General features: G+C 42.0%; 1 protein-coding gene across 4 annotated transcripts in view; it reads left to right on the top strand.

Annotated features, from left to right (window-relative positions):
• esrrga (estrogen-related receptor gamma a) overlaps nt 1-26,226 on the top strand; it is a 55,983-nt gene that overhangs the window by 12,050 nt on the left and 17,707 nt on the right. The window contains exons 2-6 of one of the 4 annotated variants that reach the window (XM_029461775.1): nt 650-1,074; nt 7,119-7,235; nt 16,211-16,321; nt 17,659-17,667; nt 19,164-19,346. In XM_029461775.1, coding sequence (XP_029317635.1) covers nt 650-1,074; nt 7,119-7,235; nt 16,211-16,321; nt 17,659-17,667; nt 19,164-19,346 — 845 coding nt within the window. Of the gene's footprint in view, nt 1-649; nt 1,075-7,106; nt 7,236-16,210; nt 16,322-17,658; nt 17,668-19,163; nt 19,347-26,226 lie in introns of those variants that run through there. The other 3 variants (XM_029461758.1, XM_029461767.1, XM_029461784.1) reach the window with 3 other exon arrangements.

Raw genomic sequence — 26,226 nt, 5'->3', positions numbered from 1 at the left:
TGTGAGGCTGTCTTTGGGATGATTGAGCAGCAGAGAGGCTGCTTACTGATTACCTTCATGTAGAACAAGCTGCTATTGACTGGAAAGTGACGGATGACCGTCGTCCCCCGAGCATGTGTATGTGTTTGTGAGACTGTGTGGCACTAAAGGTGTTTCTCTGATACTCTATTTTACACACGGTTTCCCCTAATGAACCACAATCTATTTAGTTTTTAAATGTAACTAATTTACTCCCGTTTGTTGCCTCGTCCCTTCTTTCTCCATCTGCAAAGCTCTCGCTATCATTTCTCTTAAGGAAATAATAACAAATGTGATGGATGGATTGTGTGTGAACATGTATGTGTGTCATTTATACAACTTGCCCGGCTCAGTGAAAAAGTACAGATCCATCATTGAAAGTGACAGTGAGGAAATACAACAACATTAGAACAAATGATTGCTATAATTGGACTTTCAAACATTGCCTTCACTGTATCTATCTTTCTTCTCCTCAAGCTCTGCCTTTCCTCTAACCCTTCCCTCTGTTGGTTTTCTCTCTTTTCTTTATAAGTATCCATCATTTTTCTGACATTTTACACATGACATTTTCTTTTAATACTTTCTTCTTATTCGTTTTCTTCTTCTATGTATTCCTGTCTCACTCCCTCAGGCTTCTCTGCAGAATGTCCAGTAAGGAGCGCCACCTTGAGTCCAACTGTCCGTCCTCTTATATAAAGACTGAGCCGTCTAGTCCTGCCTCCCTGACTGACAGCCTAAACCATCACTCCCCTGGTGGCTCCAGTGACGCCTCAGGTTCCTATTCGTCCACGATGAACGGCCACCCCAACGGCTTAGACTCCCCGAGCCTGTACGGCTCCAACGCAGGGTCCCTGGGTCCTGCTGGCGGCCCCGGATCAAAGCGTTACGAGGACTGTTCGTCAACTATTGGGGAAGATTCACAGATTAAGTGCGAGTACATGTTGAATTCGATGCCCAAAAGGCTGTGTCTGGTGTGCGGGGACATTGCATCAGGGTACCACTATGGAGTGGCATCCTGTGAGGCCTGCAAGGCCTTCTTCAAACGCACCATCCAAGGTTGGCTTCTATTTCGACTTTCTGTCTATAACTTTCTCTCTGTGTTTGTCAGTCTACATTTCTGTCTCTGTGACTGTCTAGATTAATATGTGTTCAAAACTGTAGACATAACAATAAGCTGTAATCTGATTGGTGTTGAATCCACTTGACAGAAGATTGTTTGTGGTTCCCTTTAATTGGATTTCTTCCAAATATGCATTTATGAAAGGGCATAAATACATCACAACAGAATGACCTATAACAGAGAGGGCTGAGCAGGATGCAAGGTCAGAAGTTAAAGGTGGAGAGTGTTTTTCATATTGAACTAAATAGTCTCCTGTGCAATATTGCTCACATAACACCTAAAACATAAACTATGTTTCTTTTTAAAAATGAAATACACAGACGCACAAAATGCACTCTATCACACATGCACACACTAGATCCAGGACCTATGACCAAAGCCCCAAACCAGAACCCAGGTTTTTACCAGGACACCTACCGCAATCTATTTTCATGACTATTTCTGTCATGCATGCACCTACACTTGCATATAAGCATCCAATCAGGTCCATGCATATGCACCAACTCCCAGACACGCCCCCCTTTCACCCTCAACCTTGACCTCTTCTTCATCAACAGCAAAGAGTAATTTCCTGGGTGTGTTTGCTTTCCCAGATCTAGCTGCTTATGCTTTACAGGAGAGAGTTAGCTATAAGCCTGTTGTCTAGGAGATAACGTAGTATCAGAGGGAGGTCAGAGGTTATGTCTAGGGGTCAGGAGTTCAGGTTAGGGGTTAGAGGAGAGAAGGGGTAGAGCAGTAATCCACATGATGAGAAGAGTACCAGGAATTAGGCTCAGTAATCCTTTGCTCATCTCTTGTTAAGGCTAGAAGTAGTCCAGGATGTGCACAGGTATTTCGGCCATCCCCTCCAGCTCTGTGTATATTCAATTCATACCCAACTCTCAGCTTGATTAAAGGCATATCCTTCATTCACCCTTGTAAGCACAGGACAGGTCAGTTTTACAGACAACCAATTAGAAAGAAAGCAAGCCAGTAAATCAGCCATTTGTTCATTAATCCACCCAGTTCAACAGATAACGCAGCCATCATATATATATATATATATATATATATATATATATATATATATATATGCATCATCTAATGTATGGTGCATAGAATTTCACAATTATAGCACTTGATTGATAAATGTCTTGGGTTTAATGATGATTTTTACACTTCTTTCAGAAAGCACAACTGAGGAAGATACGTACTAGACTGTTTACCTCTATAATAAAAAACACTACAGCCAACATTCTGTACTTTAGTGAGTGCAAACAATTCCCATAAAAGCACCAAAAGCAACAGTGTGTTAATCCGTCTCTCAAAACCTTCCGATCTTAACTTATCACAGCCCGTCTATGGCACTACTTCAAGAACAGGTCATCAATATATTTAATAAAAAGATGCTAAGCACTGTAGGTTTTTAGCTACATGTATTTGTAGCCACTTCTTTAGTGCGCTAGCAAGTATTTATAGCAGCAGGATGGTCTAAGTAAAGCAGTAAACTACAGTACCCGTTACAGAAGGATCGTGTCGCCCAGTGTGACAATGAGGCTCGCTAATGTGTTTATAATAGTTTTTGGACAACAATGACACAGATGAATAATAACAGGGATATAATGGCAAGAAGAACAATATATAATACCATCAGACTGTGTTAACCCATTCAAAATCAATCCATGAAGCACTTTTAATTATGGGAAATCTGAGAAAAGTCATCAAATTGTATATTAGGACCACCATGGTGGTTAACCCAGCCAGATAGTTGGTCAACATGTGAGAAATAATCTTTAATGATTTGAGTTCTTTAAAGTAACTAATAGGCTCCATTAGTCAGCTGGACCGCTCTCTTGTCAGTCAGAATGCCACTGCAATAACCAAGCTACCAGTCAGTCAGCCGGCCAGCCGTCATCGATCCATTGAGTCAGTCAGTCCGTCCGTCATATCAGATTCATCTATCTGCCTTTCCATCCATCCACCTATCTGTCACTGCTTTCTTTTGCCTCCGATAAGCAGCTTTCCCAGTAAAGCCCCAGAGAGAGAGAGAGAGAGAGAGAGAGAGACAGGGTGATGTGGGGGGGGGGGGAGTCTTACATCCACTATATGGTCACCACTAACTAGAGATGACCTGTATGTGTTTATTATGGGATGAGATCAGGACACCGTGCAATCCTGACAAAGAGATTGGAACACACACATACGGAGATAAAGGCACGAGTCACGCACACGAAAACACAAAATCTGAGAAGCACATCCACACATAGACACCAACACACATCAATAGACAGCCACACACATGACCTTGTGTGTATAGGTTTAACCCTTAATTCATCCGCCGTCGCTGTAGTCTATAATAGTTGACCAGTTCCACATGTCTCATTTCATTTTGAGGGCTTGTTAAAGGTTACATAGGTGAGGACACAGTGACATATTAAATACCAAGAGCCCAGCAAATGTATAGATATGATGCCATGTTGACATAAGGGAACTCTTAAGAGTATGACCTTGAACAGATTTAAAGCAATTCCCATCCTCTATCTCTCTGGCTTCCTCATTTTCACTGTATATGTAATCTTCCCATCTCTTATAGTAGGCATGTTGCAGCTCAGGCAGGCCAGAGTGAAAGGTTAAGGGTCAAGACTTCCCCAGGACTTTTGTCACGGAAGGGGAAGCCCTTCAGAAAGTTCAGACATTCTAATACATTTCATACATAATGGTTCAGTTGGCTAAATCACTGCAATTTCTTTGCATTATTGGCATTAACATAAAATGTCCTGGATGTTTATTAAGAAATATGTTATCGTCTGCTCACAATAGTCTTACACCAGCAATTCTTTTTAAAACTAGAATTTACGAAGGTAATCTGACAATTTTATGAACACATTTCAGCAGTTTTTTTATCAATATTTGTGCTAAAGTATTACTGTTGATGTTTGATTGGATGCATACTGAGCACTCTTGGATCCAACGGAACAAATGGGTCATGACATTATCTTTGGCTACCACACAAGCCAAACTCATCCACAGATAGTGTGGGTGTGTGTTCCCCCGTGTGTGTGTGTGTGTGTGTGTGTGTGTGTGGGCTTGTGCTCATCCATGTAAATGAGCGCAGGTTTATGTGTACGTCTGTGCACATATGCCTGTGTTTATGCACGGTTGTGTGTTAGTGTGTGTATCTTGGCTGGAAAGCAGGGCCGGCCTCAGATGGGCAGCGGTAGACATATTGGTATGTTTCAACCCATTAGCCAATAAAACCGCAGGTAATCACCAAAAAAACACCTCCAGCTGGACAGGGAGGAGACCATGGGGTGTTAGAGGAGAGGAGAGAAGAGGACAGGAAGTGTGTATACTAGTTTGGATAAACAACAAGTTGAAACAAGGTATGAGAGATAGAGGGGAGAAGGGGGAGGATGGACTGGGCACATGGATGTAGGAAGGAATTAGTGGTATGTGTGTGTGCATGTGTGTGTCGCAGCATGGAGGAAGTGGCTCTGGCAGCTGCTGTTTCTGTGGCGTCAGTCCAGCGACACCTGACAACCTGCATCTATCACTCCCTTATTGAGAGAGAGGGATAAAGGGGAGTGAGGAGGAGGGCAAAGTGTGGGAGAGGAAGGGATAAGACATTCGAAACGGGAAGATATCAAGAGGGAAGAAGAAAGGTGGATGAGAGCAGCAAAGAAGAAGATGAGAAAGATGAACAGGGCAGTGAAATTGTAGTTGAGACCAATGTAAGGTGCAAGGTAAACTATTTTAAATATGTGAATACATAAGCCAAGGTACTAAGAAAAGAAAGGGAATGGGAGGGATAGGCTGAACAAGTTACATTTGTGATGTCAGGAGAGGTAGAAACAAAGATGGCAGGCAAAAACACTGGCACTCATGTACACAGTCTGTACATTGGTGGCCAATTGTCATGCAGCAGGTCATACACACACACATCTCAAAGGAGATTGCAGGGGATTTGAGGCCCTCATATATCTCTCTCACTCACACCAACACACACACACACACACACACACACGTATATACCAACTCACACGTTATACATAGGATCCTCCAAGAACCCCTCGACTCTAAGCCCCCCTCAGTGCACAATAAGACACATAAAGACAGAAATAAAGATCGACACATGACATTCTGATGTAAACCCTTCTTTTCTAATTTCAACCCTATACCCCTACTCTGAAGCAGGATGACACATAGGTTACATAGTCCTATATACATCCTGTAAATGGGCTTGTAATATAAGCCCCCCCCCCCCTCCCTCTAAACAAGTACCTTATACAAATGTGCTAGTATTAAAGTCCATTGTACTCTTAGTTTAGGTGCTGATTGCTGTTGAGTTGAGGTTCTGTAAATTCAAATTTTACAAACAGTGTTATTTCTGTCATTGGTGTCACTTTAATCAACAAAAGACGTGCATTATCATTATCGTTTATTGACGTCCACATCGATAGTAGCTCTCAGCATGTGAAGATGTTAAAAAAATACAAATGTCTCAGTAAGAGGTTAAACACATTTAGCTTTAGTGCTACCAGCCCTATAAGTGTCTCTTTACTGCAGTTTTCCATTTAGCAGCGCTTGCCTGTTTAGCCTTGCACTAACAAGGCTTTTTACTGACCACCCATTAACCCACGCAGATTCTGAGTCATTAGCACGTTTAGCCTCAGTGCTAGGTAAGTGTCCCTCTTAATTGCTGAATTAATCTGCTCCTCCTGTATCATCAGCATGTAAAGGTTAGGTAGCTAACTAGTCCTATTAGTAGTGTCCATTAGACTGTAAGGGTCCCCGCAGAATTTAGCATGTTTAGCCTTTACTTTAACTAAGAAGGCCGATTAATGAGAGTCTTGTTACCCATTAAGAAGTGTTCGTGCATTTAGCCTTTTCCCGAGCTAACTAGCCCCCTTAATCAGCCCAGTAATGAGAAACATCCTCTCCTCAGCAGCAGTCAATAGTAATCACTGTTTACTCTGTTTCAGTGGGAGTATGCATTGGCTTACTGGGGTACTGTAGTTGTCAGGTGGGCAAGGGAGGAAGGGAACAAAGTTGTTTTTATTGGGATTCGCATCTCGACACAGTTCATAGATATATAAAACTTCCTGAACAAATAAACACGTTTGAGCAATTCTGCAATAGTCCTAACAAATCCATAACTGTGCTTTGCTTTCAACTGGGTGGAAGCAGATTACTAAGTGGAGGAAATGAGCAGAAGTGGAGGCACAGTGAAGCTGAACATGAGCAAAATAAATAAAACAAAAGGAAACGTGAACAGGTGGCACAGTACAGATGGTTGGAAATATGTCTCATTAAGACATTTAAAAAATAGTAAAGACAGAGGACGTAATAATACAGAAGTAGGAAGGTGTAGAAAAAGACGGACAAAGAAATAGTGAGGCTGTGGACAATTAAAGGTAAAAGTGGTTTATCCTCTAACACACTCCAAGTGTTGTTGTTTTTGTTGGCGAGAGTTGTGCAGTTAATAGACTTTAATCGGCTAACGATCTTAGCTTCAGCTCTACATCAGTGTTACTGTGAGTGAACTGCTGCTAGTCACGCAACCTCAGCTTGCTCTCGCCAAGTCGCAGGCACATATATACTCATTTAACACACACGGTTGCATACAATTACACTGTTTTGTATGTCATTAGAAGTGATAACTTTATGGGTTAAAAATCACTGAGACATTAAATCAACAGCCTTACATTGATAATACAATATCCATACACACACATCATAAGAAATCAGGCACTCTGTAATGTATATTGCTATATAGCTATTTTATTGTATGTGTGTGTGTGTGTGTGTGTCTGTATGTCTGTCTACAACTCTAGATGTTTCTCTCCCTCTCTGTATTGATTAATTTAGACGAAGACGGTGTTTTTTTCTTCGTCTTTGTGCTGCAGGATGCGTCTAAAAGGCTGTCTGCCCACCTGTCTGCTGAAGTATCCATCTAAAATGAAACCCTTTTTCTGTGTTCCTCCAACATGTCTACATACAGGCAACATAGAGTACAGCTGTCCAGCCACCAACGAGTGCGAGATCACCAAGAGGAGACGCAAGTCGTGCCAGGCCTGCCGCTTCATGAAGTGTCTGACTGTGGGCATGCTGAGGGAGGGTAAGGGAAAAGGTCTCTTCCTTATCTTTCTCTGTTAACTGTGCTACATGTAGCATTTTAAGGCCTATTAAGAGATACTGATACACAGAGATACTGTTGTATTGAGCAAAACGTTAAACATTTTATGGCACGTGGTGAAGTAAATGCAAAAACTATGGAAAAAATGCCAGGAAGGAATGTGTTTTATAGGAAATGTGGTCCTAAGTTTGAGGAACAAAAGAACAACTGATGCCATAAATACAGACCAGCCGTCTATTTAAACATGGTGACATTGGTTTACGGTAAATATACGAAGATACACCAAAGTATGTGAGTGATTTATTGATGTTGAACAATGCTACATGTAACACTTTTGAAAAGAAATTGTTAATACAAACTTTTATATTCATTATATTGTCATTTCTATTGGCATCATGTCACTCCTGTTTGCCTTCCCCGTGTCGATCTTACCACATCCTCATCCCCATATGTGTTCACAGCTATGTTTCTCTTCTCTTATCTTTACATTGTCTGTTTTCAGCCTCACTTAACATTGATATACACTCTTCTCTTCTGCCACTGTGTATGTTCACCTTGCACTTCCACATACACAAGTTACATACAATAGTTTCAGAGGGCATGTGCCAAAGTCCCACATCCTTGTCTAACCTAAATGAAATAAACATGCAACATTACAGGATAATTGCAACACTCACACATAGCAGTTGTTCAGTGGTGAAGATAGGTAAAAAAATAACAAGAGATATTATCTGCCCCCACAACACTTTGATTAAATACACTCACTCTCTCATTTTCACACTCCCACGTTGCCTCTGCTTCTTTCTCTCCCTCTTGTCTGCCAACCTCTGACCTTTCTACTCCCACTGCACTTCCAACGATGAAAAGAGGGAAAGGAGTGGCGAGGGATGAAGAGGAGGGCCGATGGAGAGAGAGAGAGAGAGAGGAATAGCGGGAGGGGGAAGGTGGGAGAAAGCTAGGGGGAGGGAGGGAAAGAGAGGCGATTGATTTATAGGAGCAGAGGAGAGGGACCAGGGGAGGATGAGAGGCAGGGGGAGGATGGTTGAATGAAGCAGAAAGTGTGTGAGAGAGAGAAAGGAGAAGAGAGGAGGGTCAAGGTTGTAATTGATGGGAGACCTGGCCTACGCCCCCTTCCTTACAGTGGTCAGGGAGCGTGCCTCGGCCGACGCCTGCCAGCCCTCCCTCCATCCATTCCTGTCTTCATCTCTCCCTCCAACGCTCCCACTCAGTGTTACTGTACTGTGTCTGTTGCTTCTCGTATGCGCTTCATCCACACATGCTCCTCTTCACTCACACACAGTTTAAAGTAAACAGTTGTAGGAAAAAGAAAACATAGAAATGTTATAAAGCTGACCAACTTCATATTCCGAATCTCACATTTCCCACCATGGCTGGAATGAAATATTAAAAAGACATAAAGCACACATTGTATCTATAAAAACTATGACAAAAAGACACAAAAAAGAAAAGATAAAGAGGACAAAGTTAAAAGTCTAATTATCTAAATTCTATAATTAAACAAAATATTGGTTTTAGTAAAAAGACTACAATTAAAAAAGAAAATCTAAATAACAGCAAAATGTTGTAAAAGAGAATACAACATTAAAAAACCTGAGCGCTTCAGACGCATAAACTCACAAACATATAATTGCCTCCAACAGCTCCTGTTTAACTCACTGCAAAAGCATGTTCATATCTCTGTCTCTCTCCTCCGTCTTTCTCCCTCCGTCTCTCTCTCTTTTGCACACACACAGTCACACACACACACACACACACGCACACAGACTCCCAACAAGCTGCTGTCGTAGCGTTTGTTCTCCCAGTTGATCTGACATAGGCAGAACCGATGTCTCATCTCCTGTTTTGTCTCGCGTATGTGAGTGTGGCCACAAATACCCACACACATGTGTAAGTGCATGTATTATTGGCAGCCTCACAATTTACACAGCTCAGACTGGATCCTCCTGCTGCACACAGAAACCACATCGCCCTTGTCGATAAACTCCAAATAAAGCATCATTTGCAAGAGAATTTTTTTTTTTAGTGATCATTTTCTTTTAACGCTTTTAAATACATTTTTACAGAGAAGTAGACGTGCTATTGATTTTACCTCTTATGGCTGTGGTTTGCCTACTAAGCCAATAAGTGAGCAGAACTATGCTGCGTTTTGTTGCCGCTGCTTCCCTGCTCCACACACATATATCATGTACACACACACACACACACACACACACATGCACACCCACCTCGGCCTACATATATATACATCAACATGACAGACCACAGCCACCTCATTTGTTGTGGTGGGCGTGAATTTAATACAGGAGGTCCCGCTCTACAATGAATAAGGGTCATTTGGGAAATTGATACATCCATTTTCTTATATTTTCTCTTGGACTGGGACACTTGAAAAAGATTAAGAATTATAAAACGGAGTTAAATGTATCCCTTCACCTTTGCTTTATTCTGCAGGAGATATTAGTTTATAATATTTAATATATTGTCATTTTTAAAGAACTGCTGCAGATACACTAAATATCCCCTGAAATTATCATTCTGAAATAGAAACCCCAAATCAAACCCATTATAATGCACTGGTGTCACTGGAAAAGACTAAACTGAACAAACAAATTAACCATTAAGAAAAGTTTGATAAAACAAAAAAGACCAATGAATTACAAAGACGTCGGTAAACGACCTGGTTAAACATATTATCACTCTCAACTAACAATCTTGTGCACACAACACAACATTTAAGAACATCGTTTTACGCCACCCTTCTGGGTGTACGCATCGTTGCAACAGAATGTCATAGATGATAATGGTAAGTGGCTAGGTCAGTTAGCATCAGAGCTAACTGTGGTTGTCATGGGCTAGCTCAGGGGAGAAAGGTGAAGATAAAGGGGAAAGGGGGGAGTGTGGTGGAGGACATGGAGTAGTGTGTGTATGTGTGTATGTGTGTGTGTGTGTGTGTGTGTGTGTGTGTGTGTGTGTGTGTGTGTGTGTGTGTGTGTGTGTGTGTGTGTGGATGCTGTAGTTTACCCCTTAGGGCAAGATCTGCCTCAAATTAGCTTTGTCGCCCTGGGAGACAGAGAGGGTGAGATGAAGAGCAAGAGCAAGTGAGGCAGCAAGGAAGAGTGTGTTTGTGTGTGTGTGTGTGTGTGTGTCTGTGTCTGTGTCTGTGTGTGTCTGTGTGATGCAAAGAGAGGGGAGAACAAGGCCAGAGGGTCAGTAAATCAACTCAGTGTGGAGCCTTTTCTTTGCATGTTCTCTTAAACACACACCTGAACATGTGAATACGCACACATGCACACACATCTCTGTGTGCAAGGAACGGACATGGGGAACCCACCCACCAATAAGTAGCAGCTAATTTCTGGAGCAAGGCAATTAAAAGGCCTGACTATATTATGAGAACTTCCCCTCTGGCAATGGCTGTCTGTCCATTTTTAATGAGGTCATAATGATGCGTCAGCTGAAGACCGAAAGGTCACAGGGGCGGGGCTTAAATCTGCCTAGAGAGAGGGTAGAGGGGGGAGTGAGGGGACTGGGGTATTTCAGCACGTAAAAGATTTGATGAACAATAATGAAACAGGAGTAGTTTAAAAGCGATTTTTAACAATTGCTTACCTCAGAAATAACATTTTAATTGAATTGTATTTATTTTCCTAGTTACACACTGAAGCTTTTATTCTATTTGTACAAAACTGGCAAGGCAAGACAGACGTAATACATTCAAACTCAGCAGTAATGCCTACAATTGTCATGAACAGAATACATAACACAGATCAGACATTTAAACATGAAAGGCTCTGGCAGAGGCACACAGACCAGCAGCCAACAATACTCAGTATGCATGTACATTGTACATATGGTCATATTGACAGATTTGCTCCCTTACAACATAGCAGCTTTGATGATGGCACGTCTGATAAATCATGGTTAAACAGACAGAATGTGTTGAATCCAAACACAAAGCCTCCATCTCTATATTGCCGTAAAATGGCCAGCTGGATTCAGATGGTAGACTCCTAGAGAAACAGGTCCACGGACTGCAAATATAAACCTTGGCTCACTGCCCCATGCACACACACACACACACACACTCGCATACACACTTGCGCTAACAGCTCGTGCCAACTTTGGCCGTGCTCCCCACGGCCTCTAAGACCTAATGAGTGAGATTGGGTGGAAGGCCCCAGTCTGTGTGAGTGTTGGTGCTTGTGTGTGTATTTGGTGTGTGTATATACAGCTGGCAGTGTGCGTCATAACTCTCTTCATAGCTCAACAGTCCTGACCGCTGCTATACAATCTTATTGCTGCACACACATGCAGTCATACACACAACAATGAGGACAACTGTCCGACACATGTTCACATTCAAAACACAAAAAGACCATTTGTCTCTCATAAAGGACACATTTCCTGAAAGATATCAGTGATTAAAAAGGTTAGAAAAGAAGATGAAATGACAAGGAAAACACAGTGTGTGGGTCAGTAGATGATTGGTAAATGAATAGTGCAGAAGGAGAATACATGAGGATGAGGAGAGAGCGAGTGATGGGGAGAGGGGAGGAGACTAGAGGAGAGAACGGGGAAACAGAGGAGGGAAGCGCCAGACAACTGGTGGCGTCTGGTGTTCCCCCATGGGAAACTTGTAGCTAAATCTGGCCCTGTAGCGTCTGTCCTGAGTGAGTGTTTGTGTGTGTGACTGGCATCTGGTTGCATCCCAGCTAGAAAGGAGCGATAATGGAAATACTGTGACGAGAGATCTTCCTAAGTGGTCCGCTCTCTTTCACATACACTTTCTTTCTGTTTGTCTTAAGAGAAGAGGAGATGTGGCGGGAAGAATAGCAAATTATTTAACAGAACATTGTAATGTATCTGTTGTTTTCACTTGCATTTGACACTCAATCACACTCAATTCCTTAAAAACACAAAAATGTCACAAAAAGACTTCTTATTGTTTAGTTAAAGAATAAGTATTTTTCAAGAAATTAGTATTATACTGGAGCAAGTTGTTTTTGTTCTTTGGCATCAGCTAATGTTAAATATTAAATATTATTATATTAAAATCAAGTGTAACCTCATCTCAGAAAGTGTGGTTGCACACTAGTTGTATAAATGTATCAGTGTATTTAATTAACACAGCCATAAAAGAAAAAGTGCCATTAATGTGGAAAAGGGAACATTTTTTAAAGACCTCACATGGTCTCACACACATGCCCACATTCACACACACACACGCACATATTCACACACCAGTGACAGCCACCTGCCCGCTGCCTCAGGCAGTGCTGTTCTGATCTGTTCTGGTCTAAACAAACGTCACTGCATGACACTACACACACTTCCCTCTTAACCTCCCCTCCACCCCTCTCTCATGCGCTCTTTATTTGTTCTTCCTGTTCTCTAAGCTCGCTCGCATCATTTAAAAAAGAAATTTAATCATAAAAACCATCATCGATGTGAAACAGCAATGCGCTTGACTCTGACACAGATCTGAATCAACCACAAAATAATCCATATTCTGGTATTCCAGTAGCTATATATGGACATATATTGTGTGTTCTGTTCATACACACACACACACACACACACACACACACACACACACACACACACACACACACACACACACACACACACACATTAGATTTAAATGGGTCTGTTGTCTTACCCAATCTACTCGCCCATCAGTTGTTAAACCCACATAGGAAAACCCTTTATGTTATTACATCAACACTGCGGTTTCTCACACACACTCACAAATACACACACACACACACACAGAAACATAAGGCGATAACCTGGTCTAAGGTGGAAGAGCGACTTCAACCCTGTTACAACTTCAATTACCATAAAACTGCACTCTCTCCCTCTCCTGGTCTCTGCCTCTTTAAACGCAGCCTTCCTCGTGTGCTTTTTGTCATCCTCCTTTTCTCTTTGCTGTGATCAACAGAAATCAATCATTTTATTTGTCTTCCTACTCCTCTCTCCACTCTATCCCTCACTCCTGTTCTCGCCCTCTTTCATCCTCTCGTTCTCTTATCATATCATTGACCATCTGAAATCAATCCATGTTCTCTCGTCTTTACTCTTTTCCTCTCTCTTCTGTCTTTCTCTTTCCATGTTTGCCGGTTCTCTTTTCAAAAGCACTTAGGTGTCAAAGGCATTTCACTCGCAATCCCTCAACTGCTAAAACACACACACACACACGTGCGCTGACACAGAGTGACGCCAGTGCAGTGTAAAATCTATGCTGATGTGATCAGTGCAGGTTGTGCTATTGACAAACAACAATATTCCCTCGAAAAGAAAGATTCACCTTCATCACTGTCACTGTGTGTGTGTGTGTGTGTGTGTGTGTGTGTGTGTGTGTGTGTGTGTGTGTGTGTGTGTGTGGAAGAAGGAGCAGTAGACTGAGTAGAGGTGTACTGTTAGTTGACATAATAATTAAAGCATATAATTAAGGCGTATAACCTCTGTGGATTTGGTCTTTTCTTTCATGGATCTTTCCCTTTCTCTCATTATTCTATTCCTATCTCATTTCCTTTTATTAGTCCTCACTTCATCCCTCCTTTTCTCTCTCATTTCATTTCATTTTTTTTGTCATTCTCCTTTTGTTTACAAGCCCATCCATTACTTACCCCTCCCCTTCTCCTCTTATTTCACAACCTGTGCTCTTCTCCTCTCTCCTCTTTTTTAGACATTTCTTTTATCATAATCTTCCATTAATGCTTTTTATCATTTTTTATCTAAATTTTATTTCTTTTCTCTCGCCCTTTTATTCCATTTCTTACCCATTCCCTGTTCAATTATTCTGTTCTTCACTTGCCTTTTTCGTTTTACACTTTAGAGTTTTTATTTTTTCTCACCCTTACATTTCCTCCCCCCCCCCCATGACCCCTTTACTCTCCTCTCCTCTCCTCATTCCTTCCCTCCTCTCCTCTCTTGCCCATTCTTTATGACTTGAAGGCTCATTTGTTAAGAGGAGGTAGAGCACTTTCGCTCTCCCCCTAGCCTCCTCCTGTCTCTTTTTTGTGGGCTTTGGAAATATAATTTTTAATTTGATTCATTTAGATTTGATCATTAATCAGTGCTGAGAGAGAGTTAATTTGGTGGAAAATAGATGAGGTAGTTAGAGAGGGCTCTTTATAAAGTGAGCTCAGCACAGCACTGGGTCTTTTAGGTGTACGGAAAAGAGAAAGTGAAAAATTGAGAGTCTGCATTTGAGAGTTTGTGTGTCATCGGAGAAAAGTGTGTGTGCAATAGACAGAAAGTACTTTTAAATTACTAAGACTGTCACTGAGTGGGCTGTCAACAACTTAATATTCTACTTTACATTGAACATCAGGTGAAATGACTGTATGGTGCCCCGAACCAGGAGGACAGTAGCTAAAGGCAAAGAAGCAGCTTTAGTTGTCAGAAGTGACTCAACATAGGTATGTTACAGCAGGTGTAGGTGTATAAACACACACACACAAGTTCTGCTACAGTAAAGACATGGAAACAGATGTTTGATACCTGCATCAAATTGGAACGAATAATTAGAATCTTGAACTCTTTCTTTTTAGTCTTTACTCGTCCTCCCGCAGTCGTCTCCCTCTCTTCTTCTGACCAACCACTGGCCCAGGTAGCGACTGAGCAAGCTGCCTGTCGGGGCTTACCCAAACACAACATGGGAGTGTGGGTTAGAGGAGAATGTGTGTGAATGTGTGTGTGAGAGAGAAAGCACAGAGTGGGTGCGTGAGTGCGTTCGTACCCCCTGGTGTTAAGAGTTTCTTGACCGTTTGCTGACACTGAGCCCCCCACTGTACCTGGACTGTCAGCCCTTCTGTCTACTTATTTTCGTCTCAAGCACACACACACACACACACACACACACACACACACACACACAGATGCATGTCATGTTCAGTTCACTGGATAGACTGCTGCCTGGGCCAGTTAGAGCTTTCTAAATGACAACATTACATTACCATGTACACCGTGAGATGGTTTGAATAAAAGCGGACCCCAAAATGTGCCTATGTTCAAAACACAAATAAAACAGGGGAACACATGTATTTACAAATGCCGGCGAACGCACAAACATGCTGCCTGACATTTTTTTTCCTTTGCTGCCAATAGGAAGTCTTTCTGTTAAAGCTCTTAGGTGTGTTGTCTTGGTCATGGTCAGCACATTTTTCAGAGGATTTAGCAAATCTCTCTCTTGCTCTCTCACTCTTTTTGCCCCCCTCCTCTCTCTCTGTCTACACATTCAAATCCTTACTGTTTTAAATGATCAGCAAACCTTTCAGCTCAGATGTGTTGATGTATCAAGCAATGGGGAGATTTCAACATTGGGATAATCTTTCTGTTTATTTTCCATTGAGCCTCGTCTTATTTCTGAATGCTATGAAGAAGAAATAGGTTTGTTTTGAAACATTTGACAGCCCTTTCAGATTTCTCCTCTCCTCTGCTCCTCCAGGGTACATGACACCTCTGTCTTCCTTATCCATCTTTAAGTGGTAACCACGGTAACATCCAATCCCCTGAGAGATAGGCCTAATTAAATTAGGACTCCTTTGTCAATTAATTAACGAGACGGAGAGGGAGACGGAGACAGAGATTGGGCAAGAGACAGGAAAAGAGTAAGTCAGAGAGCCAAAGAGACAACATGAGAGAGAGAGAGTGGGGCCCTTTTACTCAAATGGTGTCTCTATAAATTAGTCTTGTTGTAGAAGAAAAGAGGCAAGCGAGTTAAACACAGAAGTGCCATCTATGCACTTCAGAAACAGCCCAGCTATCACCACTTAAACTCCCAGACATCTGATGTAATCTCTTCCAGTCAACACGTTTTCATCTCATTTCCACTCTCTTTTTATATTTATTTCAATTCCTTGTCTTCTTGAAAAGAGTTCAAAAGTCTCATGCACAGTGTATTGATACACTTCTTCTGTCACTTCTTGCAGGTGTTCGTCTGGACAGGGTTCGTGGCGGGAGACAGAAGTATAAACGCCGGATAGATGCGGACAACAGTCCATACCTGAACCCACAGCTGGCTCTGCCTCCCAAGAAGCCATGTAAGAGCACACGCACAAACTCTGACTGTTAACAGTATATGTATTCGCCCCTTTCTCTCCGAGGTTGAGCAGCGATTCTCAAGGACAGACATTTGCATACTGTCCTCGGTGCAAAGTAACTCATACTCTACAAATTGACATTTGTGCTACAGTGACAACAGCATGTGACATAGTGTGCAGAGGGAACAGTGAAGGACGTACTATGGACAGTGCACAAGGAAACTCATATTTAGAAATGAACTGAAAACCTTTCAATTCCAGCACATTGTATCATCACGTGCAGGTAGAGTCTGCGTAACAGGCAGGAGTTGTTGTTCAGAGATCAGAAGTGCAAGCAACTACCATTCCATCAGTTTGTATCCTAATGGAGACAGTTGGACAATAAAAAAAATTTAAGCACAGAAACACAAACACACACACAGGGTAGTGAGAAGCCCATCTGTTTGGGACCGAGTTTATCTCCCTGTCTCTGCTGCTACCAGTTTGGGGTCATAACATTTTATATGTGTAATATTTCACTATAAAGGTATTCATTTAGCTCCGGCTGGATTGGCTGCGATTTTTAAAGAATAAAACCGTCGCCAAAGCCTGATGATTGAAAAATTAACAAGGGAGAGAGTGAGTGAGAGTAACAGGGAGACAGGTGGAGACAGAGAGAGAGGAAGAGGGAGAGACTGAGCCTAAATGAGAAGGTTTCTCAGAGAGAGAGGGAGAGAGAGAGAGAGAGAGAGAGAGGAAGGGAGGGGGAACAGCCAGAACCCTAATCCGGATTAAATCCAATCTGGCAACCACATCAAACTAGAGTTAGCTCTTTAGCTAAGCGTCTGCTCGCACACATGACACACACACACACATGCAGTGCAGATTGAGCAGTGTTTAGCAGCTTGGTCCCCAAAGCCCATTTTGCTTAAAGCTGGAGCATATTCTGCTTTAGGCCAATATGCTGAATGGCTGCACCACAGCTTAGCCGGACTTCTGCACTACTAATCATTGAAATGATTGGATAATATGAGTGTGTGTGTTTATAATGTATGTGTTTGCATACACAGAGCGTGTGTGTTCCATCTCACTGAATGGCAGGCTACAGGCCGGTTTCACTTTAGTCTTAGCTGTTCCCTTTTAACCGCTTTAGTTATAATTATCTCTTCAGTCCCGCTATTTTCTTTATCAAGCATTTGTCACATTTTGGAAAAGAGTTTCAACATGAGTAATTAACTGGAATCACTAGTGGCTACTCTAAATAGTTATTTAGGCTTTAATCTCTATCTGCATCTTTTCCTTAGTATATGTATGAACACAAATCTCTCTCTGACCTAAAAACTATAGTGTTGATATAGACTTCCTGGGTCTCTCTTGTTCTTTTTCTCTCACACACAGTCAATACACACAAAAAAATCTTTCTGTTCCCCTGTCTCTTTCTCAGATACACGCACGCAGCCTATCTATCTGTAGCCCAATCCCTAGCCTCAGCGTCCCCATTGATTGTGTGAGAACAGAACAATAGCCCAGGGTTTGGAAATGGGCTTCCATTGATTCTAATTAGGGAAACATTAAATAAGATTTACCCACAGATACTGCAGTGTGACTGGGATTGGTTTGGCTCAAACGACCCTGGAGCTGGAGCTAGAGGGAAGAGGATGGAAAGAATATATCTATGAACAAGTGTGTGTGTTTGTGTGTGTATGTAACAGAATTGGGGGTGGAGAGTGTTAGATCAATACACAACTCATCCCCCCCCAACTCTGTTTCACTCTCTCTTGCTGTTTATCTCTATCTAGCTGTCGCTCTCTCGACTCTTCCTGTCTGTCTTTTACAATCTGTCCATGGCTCTGTTTCTACCTGTCTGTCTTCTCCCTTTTCTTCTCCTCTATCCCTCGCTCCTCTCTTGCTCTTCTATCCTCTGTTATTATTCCCATGCTTGATTAGTCAGTGGATTAATTTGGAAGCAGGGTATCAGTCTGTTACTAATGGGCCATAGAGATCTCATCACCACATGTCACCATTACCAGCTGAGCTGTTTGGCTTTCAGTATTATCATTCCCTTCTGTATGTATCAGTGAAGCTTCTTAGGGTAGCGGTATAAAAGACAACGTTTTAAGCAACCTGAATCAACAGCCATAATCTCCTTTAATCACACCTTGAAGCATCTCCTAAACTGGAGACGTTTCTATACATATTTGATCTTTTGTAATCGTTAGTCCCGCCAAATTACTGGAATCAAATCAATTATCTGTTGGTTGATTGTTAAAAAACTCCACAGCACGTTACAAGGCTTTGTAATCCTCTTATTTGGTCTTGTTTCTATCACATATGTTGGTATAAAATGGCATAAAAGCTGCCACGTGACTTCCACGCAGCTTTTATATAGTACTATGTTATATAGTACAATATTATCTGATGTATATAATATTATACTGTAAAACATTTACTTTTCAGATATCGTCTGAAATTGACTTTTTTCACTTACATACATTAGTTTTGACAAATGCAAAGGTTTAATTACATTTCAAGATTTTTCAGAGCATATATGTATAAAATGCTGTATGTGTAATACCTTAACATGACCTGTGGTGCTGTATACTACGGGGAATACTGAAATGTATTTGATGCACCGTGTCTGTTTCTTTCTTCTAGTCGAACGCTCATGTCAGATACTTTTTTGCTGCATGTGGAAATACCTTAGACTTATGTATTATCTAGCAATTCATGTTATAAGGAACTTTGCTTATGACCTGTCACATGTTTGCACCGGATTGGTGTGGAACAGCTTGCACCCTAATACGGCAAAAATTCACCATCTCTCTGTCTCTGTGTCTTTCTCCTTGTCTGGTGGTCATGTCAGATGCCTTTGGCTGCCTTGCAGATAACAAAATCGTCTCTCACCTTCTGGTGGCCGAGCCAGAGAAGATTTACGCCATGCCTGACCCAACAGTACCAGACAGCGACATCAAGGCCCTAACTACGCTGTGTGACCTGGCGGACAGAGAGCTGGTGGTCAACATCGGCTGGGCCAAACATATCCCAGGTAGGAAAACTGCTGAACCCTGACTTTCACACTGAACCTAACCTGACTTCATGTTGTGACAGGACCACACACACATTCAATAAAAATCTTCAGAGATAAGAGATTCCTCACACACACACATATACATATACAGGATTGACACACATGCTGTGTGAATGTGCAGAGTACAAGGTTGGTATCAGCTGATCCAGATGCAGTTCAGGAACATGTACATACACCTAGTGCTAAGGCGTGACCTTTCACCCTAATCTTTGCACGCAGACAGTCTGAACTGTTGACTCCTCCACCTGACCAACCAAATGCCCTCACTGGTAACACAGCTGTCCACACACACACACACACACACACAGTCACATACATTTTGACCTTTTGAACCAAACAGTCCAATCCCCTTACATTTGACATGTGTACATGCGGTTGTGTGTGTTTGTGAGTCACTGTAGCATATATAGGACACAGTCTTTTGAAACCACAGTTTTACCCTATTGGTGAACTATGTATATACTGGTACTAAAAGTCACAATAATGTCATACAAATACACAACAAAGATGATATGAGTACATATCTACCTTCACCAGGGGCTGTTAAAACATTGCAATATGAATAGAATAAGGTTTTTTTTAGGATTGTATAGGTTTTGTTTCGTTGTATGAGAGACACAATGTGTATTTAAACACAGAACATGCTTTGAGATGAGCATTAATTCATATTTCTGTGTTTTAATTATTTTAATATAGAATTTAAAACAACATTATAGAGGGTTTTTAAACAGCAGCTGATTTCAATCAAGCAGATAGTGTTTTGATACAAACAGTAGAATGTAATGTCTGTGTTTGTGTACTACTCTACAGGTCCTTCACTGAATCAGAACAGTCTAATCTAATAAACTCATTTTCTCTCGTAATATGTTGAAAAATTGGACTACAAGATGAGAAAATTGAAATAATGGCAAGAAAAATGTGTGAACAAGAAAACAAAAGAGGAAAAGAGCACGACTGATGATGTCGAATAAATCTGGCAGTGGAAGCTAAAAGGAAAAGGAAGACAGGGAGCGAGACGTATGAGACGAAAACTATAATCTGGTTCTGGTTTTAGTGAGGGAGCCTGCTGGGACAGCAGAGAGGAGGGAATAACGTGTTCTAGATTAACACAGATTAGCGCAAAGATTAGTCCCATTGTCAGCTGGAAATATGGTTATAGAAAAGAATAGAATTACCCCCTGTTACCAGTGATCAAACGGTATAGGGGGAAGTACCAGATTAGAGGCATAAATACCACTCAGTCATGCTGCGTAAATCTATAACAATAAAGTCAATGGCGTTGGATAACAGGGTCTCCAAATGATATATTTTATATCTTATCAATAAATGTGAAAATAACAGAGAGAAAAAGAAAGAAATAGATGAAGAGAGAAAGAGAGATGGGAATATACATTGCTTCTTGTTAGTGTATCGATCTATGTGCTGCTATATGGGCAGTAAGCAGACATATATATTGATCCATATACCAAGTATAGCCCTTTGAATATTTATTTTTCTCTTTCAAAACAACATTCCAGCCTCATTACAATACTATCTCCTTTCCTGTAATCTTACTGTCCTGCATTTACTCGTGTATGCTTTCTCTTTTAATCCATTTATCTCTCTCCCTCTCCCCATACCTCCGGGATGCACCTACTGTATATATAAAATACATACACACACAATACTCACAGACACATGCAAATACACACACTAACGTGCACATGATGTATATTTAATGTTTTGTTTTGCATCGGGCTTGACTTTTCCTTTACTCACTGCTTTTACAAGTGAATGGACTGAGTTAGCCAGGTTATGTGCTGGAGTGAGTGAGTGAGTGTGTGTGTGTGTGTGTGTGTGTGTGTGTGTGTGTGTGTGTGTGTGTGTGTGTGCAGCTTTCTGTGTGGAGGGAGCGAAGCGCAACGATTGCTTGGTGGAGGAGAGAAGATGGCGTGATTAGATGAACGAGAAAGGCAATCCACTGCTCACAGAGAAAGATAGAACTCTTCATCTTCCAAGTGTGTGTGAGTGTGTGTGTGTGTGTGTGGTGTGTGTGTGTGTGTGTGTGTGTGTGTGTGTGTGTGTGTGATGTGAACACCTTATGAAATCCTCATTGTTTACAACGCTGAACACTGATCTAATACTCTCTCTCACACACACACACACACACACACACACACACACACACACACACACACACACACACACACAGACACACCCACATACATACAGTACATGTACACACAAAGTGATCTACTGTTCACTCAGGGTGGAAAGGATTGTCAGAAAGAAATACGCCTCCTCAACATCCTTTATCAGACTCCTTCACAAACACACACACACACACACACACACACACACACACACACACAAACACACACGGCAAACAATAAAGAGTCTACAATGACTTAAGTCTTGAATAGAATAGACCTGTTAACCTTTTTGCCGCCGTCTTGTTTCACATCTTGTTGTGTGTGTGTGTGTGTGTGTGTATGTCTGTGTGTGTGTGTGTGGCTGACTACGTGCAGAGTGTACATGTGAACACACACATGCAGACGTCTCTGCTCGCCATGGTACAGTAATTTTTTTAATCAAATTGATGGAGAGAGACAGAGAAACAAAGAGAAAAAAGACAGAGGCAGAGAGAGGAGAGGTGAAGCCAATTTATGCTTCATGATATGGCTGCGCAGCGCTGCATACACACACACACACACACACGCATACCCACATACACGCACACACAGGCTGCTAACAGTGGTAACAACGTGTCAAGGCGAGCGCCAGGCAGCTAATTTGAAGTCATTAGATGTCTGCCGTACTGGCAACAATTTGTTACACTCACACACGCACAAACACACACACAAAAACACATCGCATACACACACTGAGTTAAGAGCCGTCTGCGGATAGCGAGGAGGCTAAATTGTAAACTAATTTAAACATCACTCAGCGTTAGAGAGGCTGCCTGCAAGACAGGCCCCCGGATAACAAGGCTAGGGTACGCGCGTGTGTGTCTGTGTGTGTGTGACTAGTCATGTTTGACACACAGACTCGCCCAACCTTAGAGACTTGTGACAACACACACATACACACATATTTCTTTGATTGGTTCTTTTATTCTAAAGCTGTGTGTGTATGTGTGTGCACACGCTCATTTCCATACTGATATGGCCTATATGCAAACATTTGATATGTCATTAGGAGAGGAAAATGAGGTTTCAGACCCAGTGTGTGTCTCTTGTTATCCCACAAGGAATGGGACACTTTCACACATACGCACCTGCACATGCATATGTGTGTGTGTGTGTGTGTGTGTGTGTGTGTGTGTGTGTGTGTGTGTGTGTGTGTGTGTCAAAGGCAGAGATGAAACGCATGCAAACACATAAACATAGACAAGTATTGGAAGTCTTTTTGCTGATTCAAACGAGTGGCCCCACACATATTCACACATGAAGAAGATAAGTATAGGAGCAGTATACTGTCACTCTCAGGAAACTGTGGGTATGTGGAAATATTGTAGTAGTTATTATTCAGAGGGCATGAAAGGCTGTTGCGTCCAATAATATGGATTAGTGAAGAGAAGATCTCATTGTAAAAGCTCTCATAGCCACAACTCAAGTTGCATTTTAGGCTGCATTCATAGTCGTGTGTGTGTGTGTGTGTGTGTGTGTGTGTGTGTGTGTGTGTGTGTCTGTGTGTGTGTGTGTGTGTGTGTGTGTGTGTGTGTGTGTGTGTGTGTGTCTGTGTGTGCGTGCGTGCGTGTTGAAGCAGGAACATGGAGCGGTCAGGTGAGAGGAGGAGGCAAACATTTAAACAGGAGTGAATGAGAGAGTGAATTAAAAGAAAGAAAGACCATTCAAAATGAGCCATTTATCTGTCTGTAGAATTAGTCTTTTCATCCTCTCTTTTCTGTTCCCTTACTCCCTCATCCTCTCTCTCTTTCTCTCTCTCTCTCCATAATAACTAAATGACTAACGGGCAGTCATGCCAGCAGCCCTTATCTAGACTTGCGGACACAAAAGAGAAAGACAGACAGGCGAGCACTTGACTTGACGAAAGAGCAAGGAACGAACAAATGAATGAATCGTCAAACGAAAGCCAGAACCTATAACACAGTCTATTTTACCAGAACCAGGGGCCCTTGCCATTAGTGTTTCTTCACAACCCCCTCCCCCATTAATGCTTTCTTTATTCAAGGAAGAAATTGCTCTTGGGCCGCCCCCCACTTCCCCTCCACTATTCTCTTGCTTCCCTATCTCCTCTTACTTGCTCTTTCTTTTCTTACAGTCTTTCTTCCTCTCTTTCTTTCGTTCCCTTTTCAATTTTGACGCTCAGGATAAGCAGTCTATGTGTCGGCAGTAACACAGTATGATTGAGCTGTAAAAACGGGGGAAGGGAGGTGGAGGGGGGGGGGGGGGGGTTGCTGTCTGTCTATTCATTTAATCAGCCTTTATGGAGATATGGGAGAAGGGGTTTGGGTGGTGGTGGTGGGGGTGACAGGATAGTAGGTGATGAGGGGAAGTCCTCTTGCTTCATGTTCTGCATGCTTCTCTCTATCTTTCTGCTCTTTTTGGTCATTTATTAGCCTCTCTTTATCATTTCTTCTCTCTCTTTCTTACTCTTACTCTTTGTTTGGATTTGGGAATGAGCATGAAGTGTTGAAATAGCCCCGAGTGATCCTGAAAACATGAATTAGGATTTAGGAGAATGGAGAACTGAAGAGGAGGTTTGAAATGAAACATACAATGCTGAGGTGAGAGCAGGGAGGTCACATACATTACTTCTGTATAACCTAGATACTCCCAAAGAGCCTTTAACACAATACTATTCTGACCCGGTGGCTAAATATCCCCCACCTCGTGTGACCTCCCTCTTTTTCTCTCTCTCTCTCTCTCTCTCTCTACTTTTGGCTCTCCCTCCTTTCCTCCCTCTTTCTGACTTGACCTCCCACCCTCTCTCTCTATGGTATCCTTAACCTCTTCATTATCAAGTCAACCTCATCTTTCAACCCCTATCTCCTCCCACCTACTCTCTTCTCTCAGTACCCAGCCAGCCATCGTCACTGTGTTTCTCTTTAGTTCTGTCTGTCTGGATGTCTCTGCAGATGCAGTGATCAGCTCAACTCTAGATTTATGATCAACTGCTCTTCGATCAGATGGCTTATTCAAATGTTCCCTTTTGTCTAACTTTGGTACAAAACACCCAATGAGCAAAGCTCTCCTTAATCTTTACCTCTGCCGTTGTTATTCGGTGCTCTTTCTCTTTAGGTCATGTTATGAATGGGTTTCACTTAGAGATGTAGTCAACCAGTTGTTCAGACTGCCAGACAGTCAGTCAGATAGTTAGCCAATCAGTCAGTCAAGTAATTGCACAGCCAGTCAATCAGCCAGAAAGACACCCATTCAGTCAGCAAATATTGATTAATAGAAGTGTCCTGCTCCTTTTAGCAAATCAAATGTTGAGTCTCAGCAGCCAAGGGGAACCTCTGCACACACACACACACACACACACACACACACACACACACACACACACACACACACACATAAACAGACATGCACATGTATCCACATGGATACACACATCCTTGACTCTGAAAGTGCAGCTCTCTAAATTAACACTGACGCACATTATAACGCTTCACAATGAGCTCCAAGAGACACATAACAGTACTGTGGTGTGTGTGTGTGTGTGTGTGTGTGTGATAGGCGAATGTATAAGCCGCAGACTAGTGATGATGTCACTCCCTGGCCCTCCTTATTAAGTCTGGTGTTGTCATCAATCAGCAAAGAGGTTGTTAGGCTTTGGGTGGTAAATCAGAAGAGAAACATCTCTCCACCACCACTCACACAAACAAACACACACACTTTATTATTTTCCAATTGCTAAATCAATGAGTGTTATTGCCATGAAACTTCTGAAACAATATTTCATCCTCCTGTCCTAATTCCTTCCCTCCCTCTGTGGTCTTACCTCCACTTCACCTTCAGTCTGTCTGTCCCTCTCAGTGCCATTACCCTCTGCAATAAAACGGCTGGTCTAGGTACACATGTGCACGTAAAGTCATGAAAACACATACACGGAAATACACATGGACACACAAACGCACCAGCAGATTTGCCCCCATTCTGTCGGCTAAGGCTAGTTCACCTTGACAGTCACAGCATGCCGGGTGCCTTCTTAAAACACAAACACGGCACGCAAAACATAGAGTCCATTCACACAGACACACACATTCAGCCCAGCGTAAACAGATCAACACAAGTCTTTATAGGCATAACATGCAAAGGTGAAAGGTTAAAGCAAGGTTGTACAAAGTGCCGTTAGTTATACGGCAGAAGATTCCAGTTCTTCGATCTTCTGATAAATTATTACATAATATAAATTCTTATTTTTTCGTCATTGTAACCATTAAGTCAGTTCAGGAAAAGACGATAAGAAACATAAGCGACAGCACTCTGTCTTCTTTAAAGTGACTTCGCCTTTTCCAGATTCTAATTAGATTCAACTCATAAATACGACTTTATTAGGAACTATAGATTCAGATTTAGAAGGAGAATCTGATTTAGTTCATTGCTTTGGTCAATTGTGTTTCTTTTGTGCTCTCTGGTACATGTCTTCATGTTTGTGTTTCCAGTCTGTTGGGCGTGTTTGATTTCCATTTCTTCTCATCCCTGAGCTACATAACACATTTAGAGGTTGACGTCTTCAAGTATGTGTGTTTGCTTTGTGTGTGAGTGTTTGTCTGTTTTCATTGTCCACATTCGTGCATGAGAGACATTTTGTTTTCCAGTGCACCACCACCACCGGGGTTTCCTCTCGCAGCCCATACAAACAAACACCCTCCTGTTTGCAGATG

This window comes from Cottoperca gobio, chromosome 3 (assembly GCF_900634415.1).
Source record: "Cottoperca gobio chromosome 3, fCotGob3.1, whole genome shotgun sequence".
Lineage (NCBI taxonomy): Eukaryota > Metazoa > Chordata > Actinopteri > Perciformes > Bovichtidae > Cottoperca > Cottoperca gobio.
This window is presented reverse-complemented; position numbering and strand designations above follow the sequence as displayed.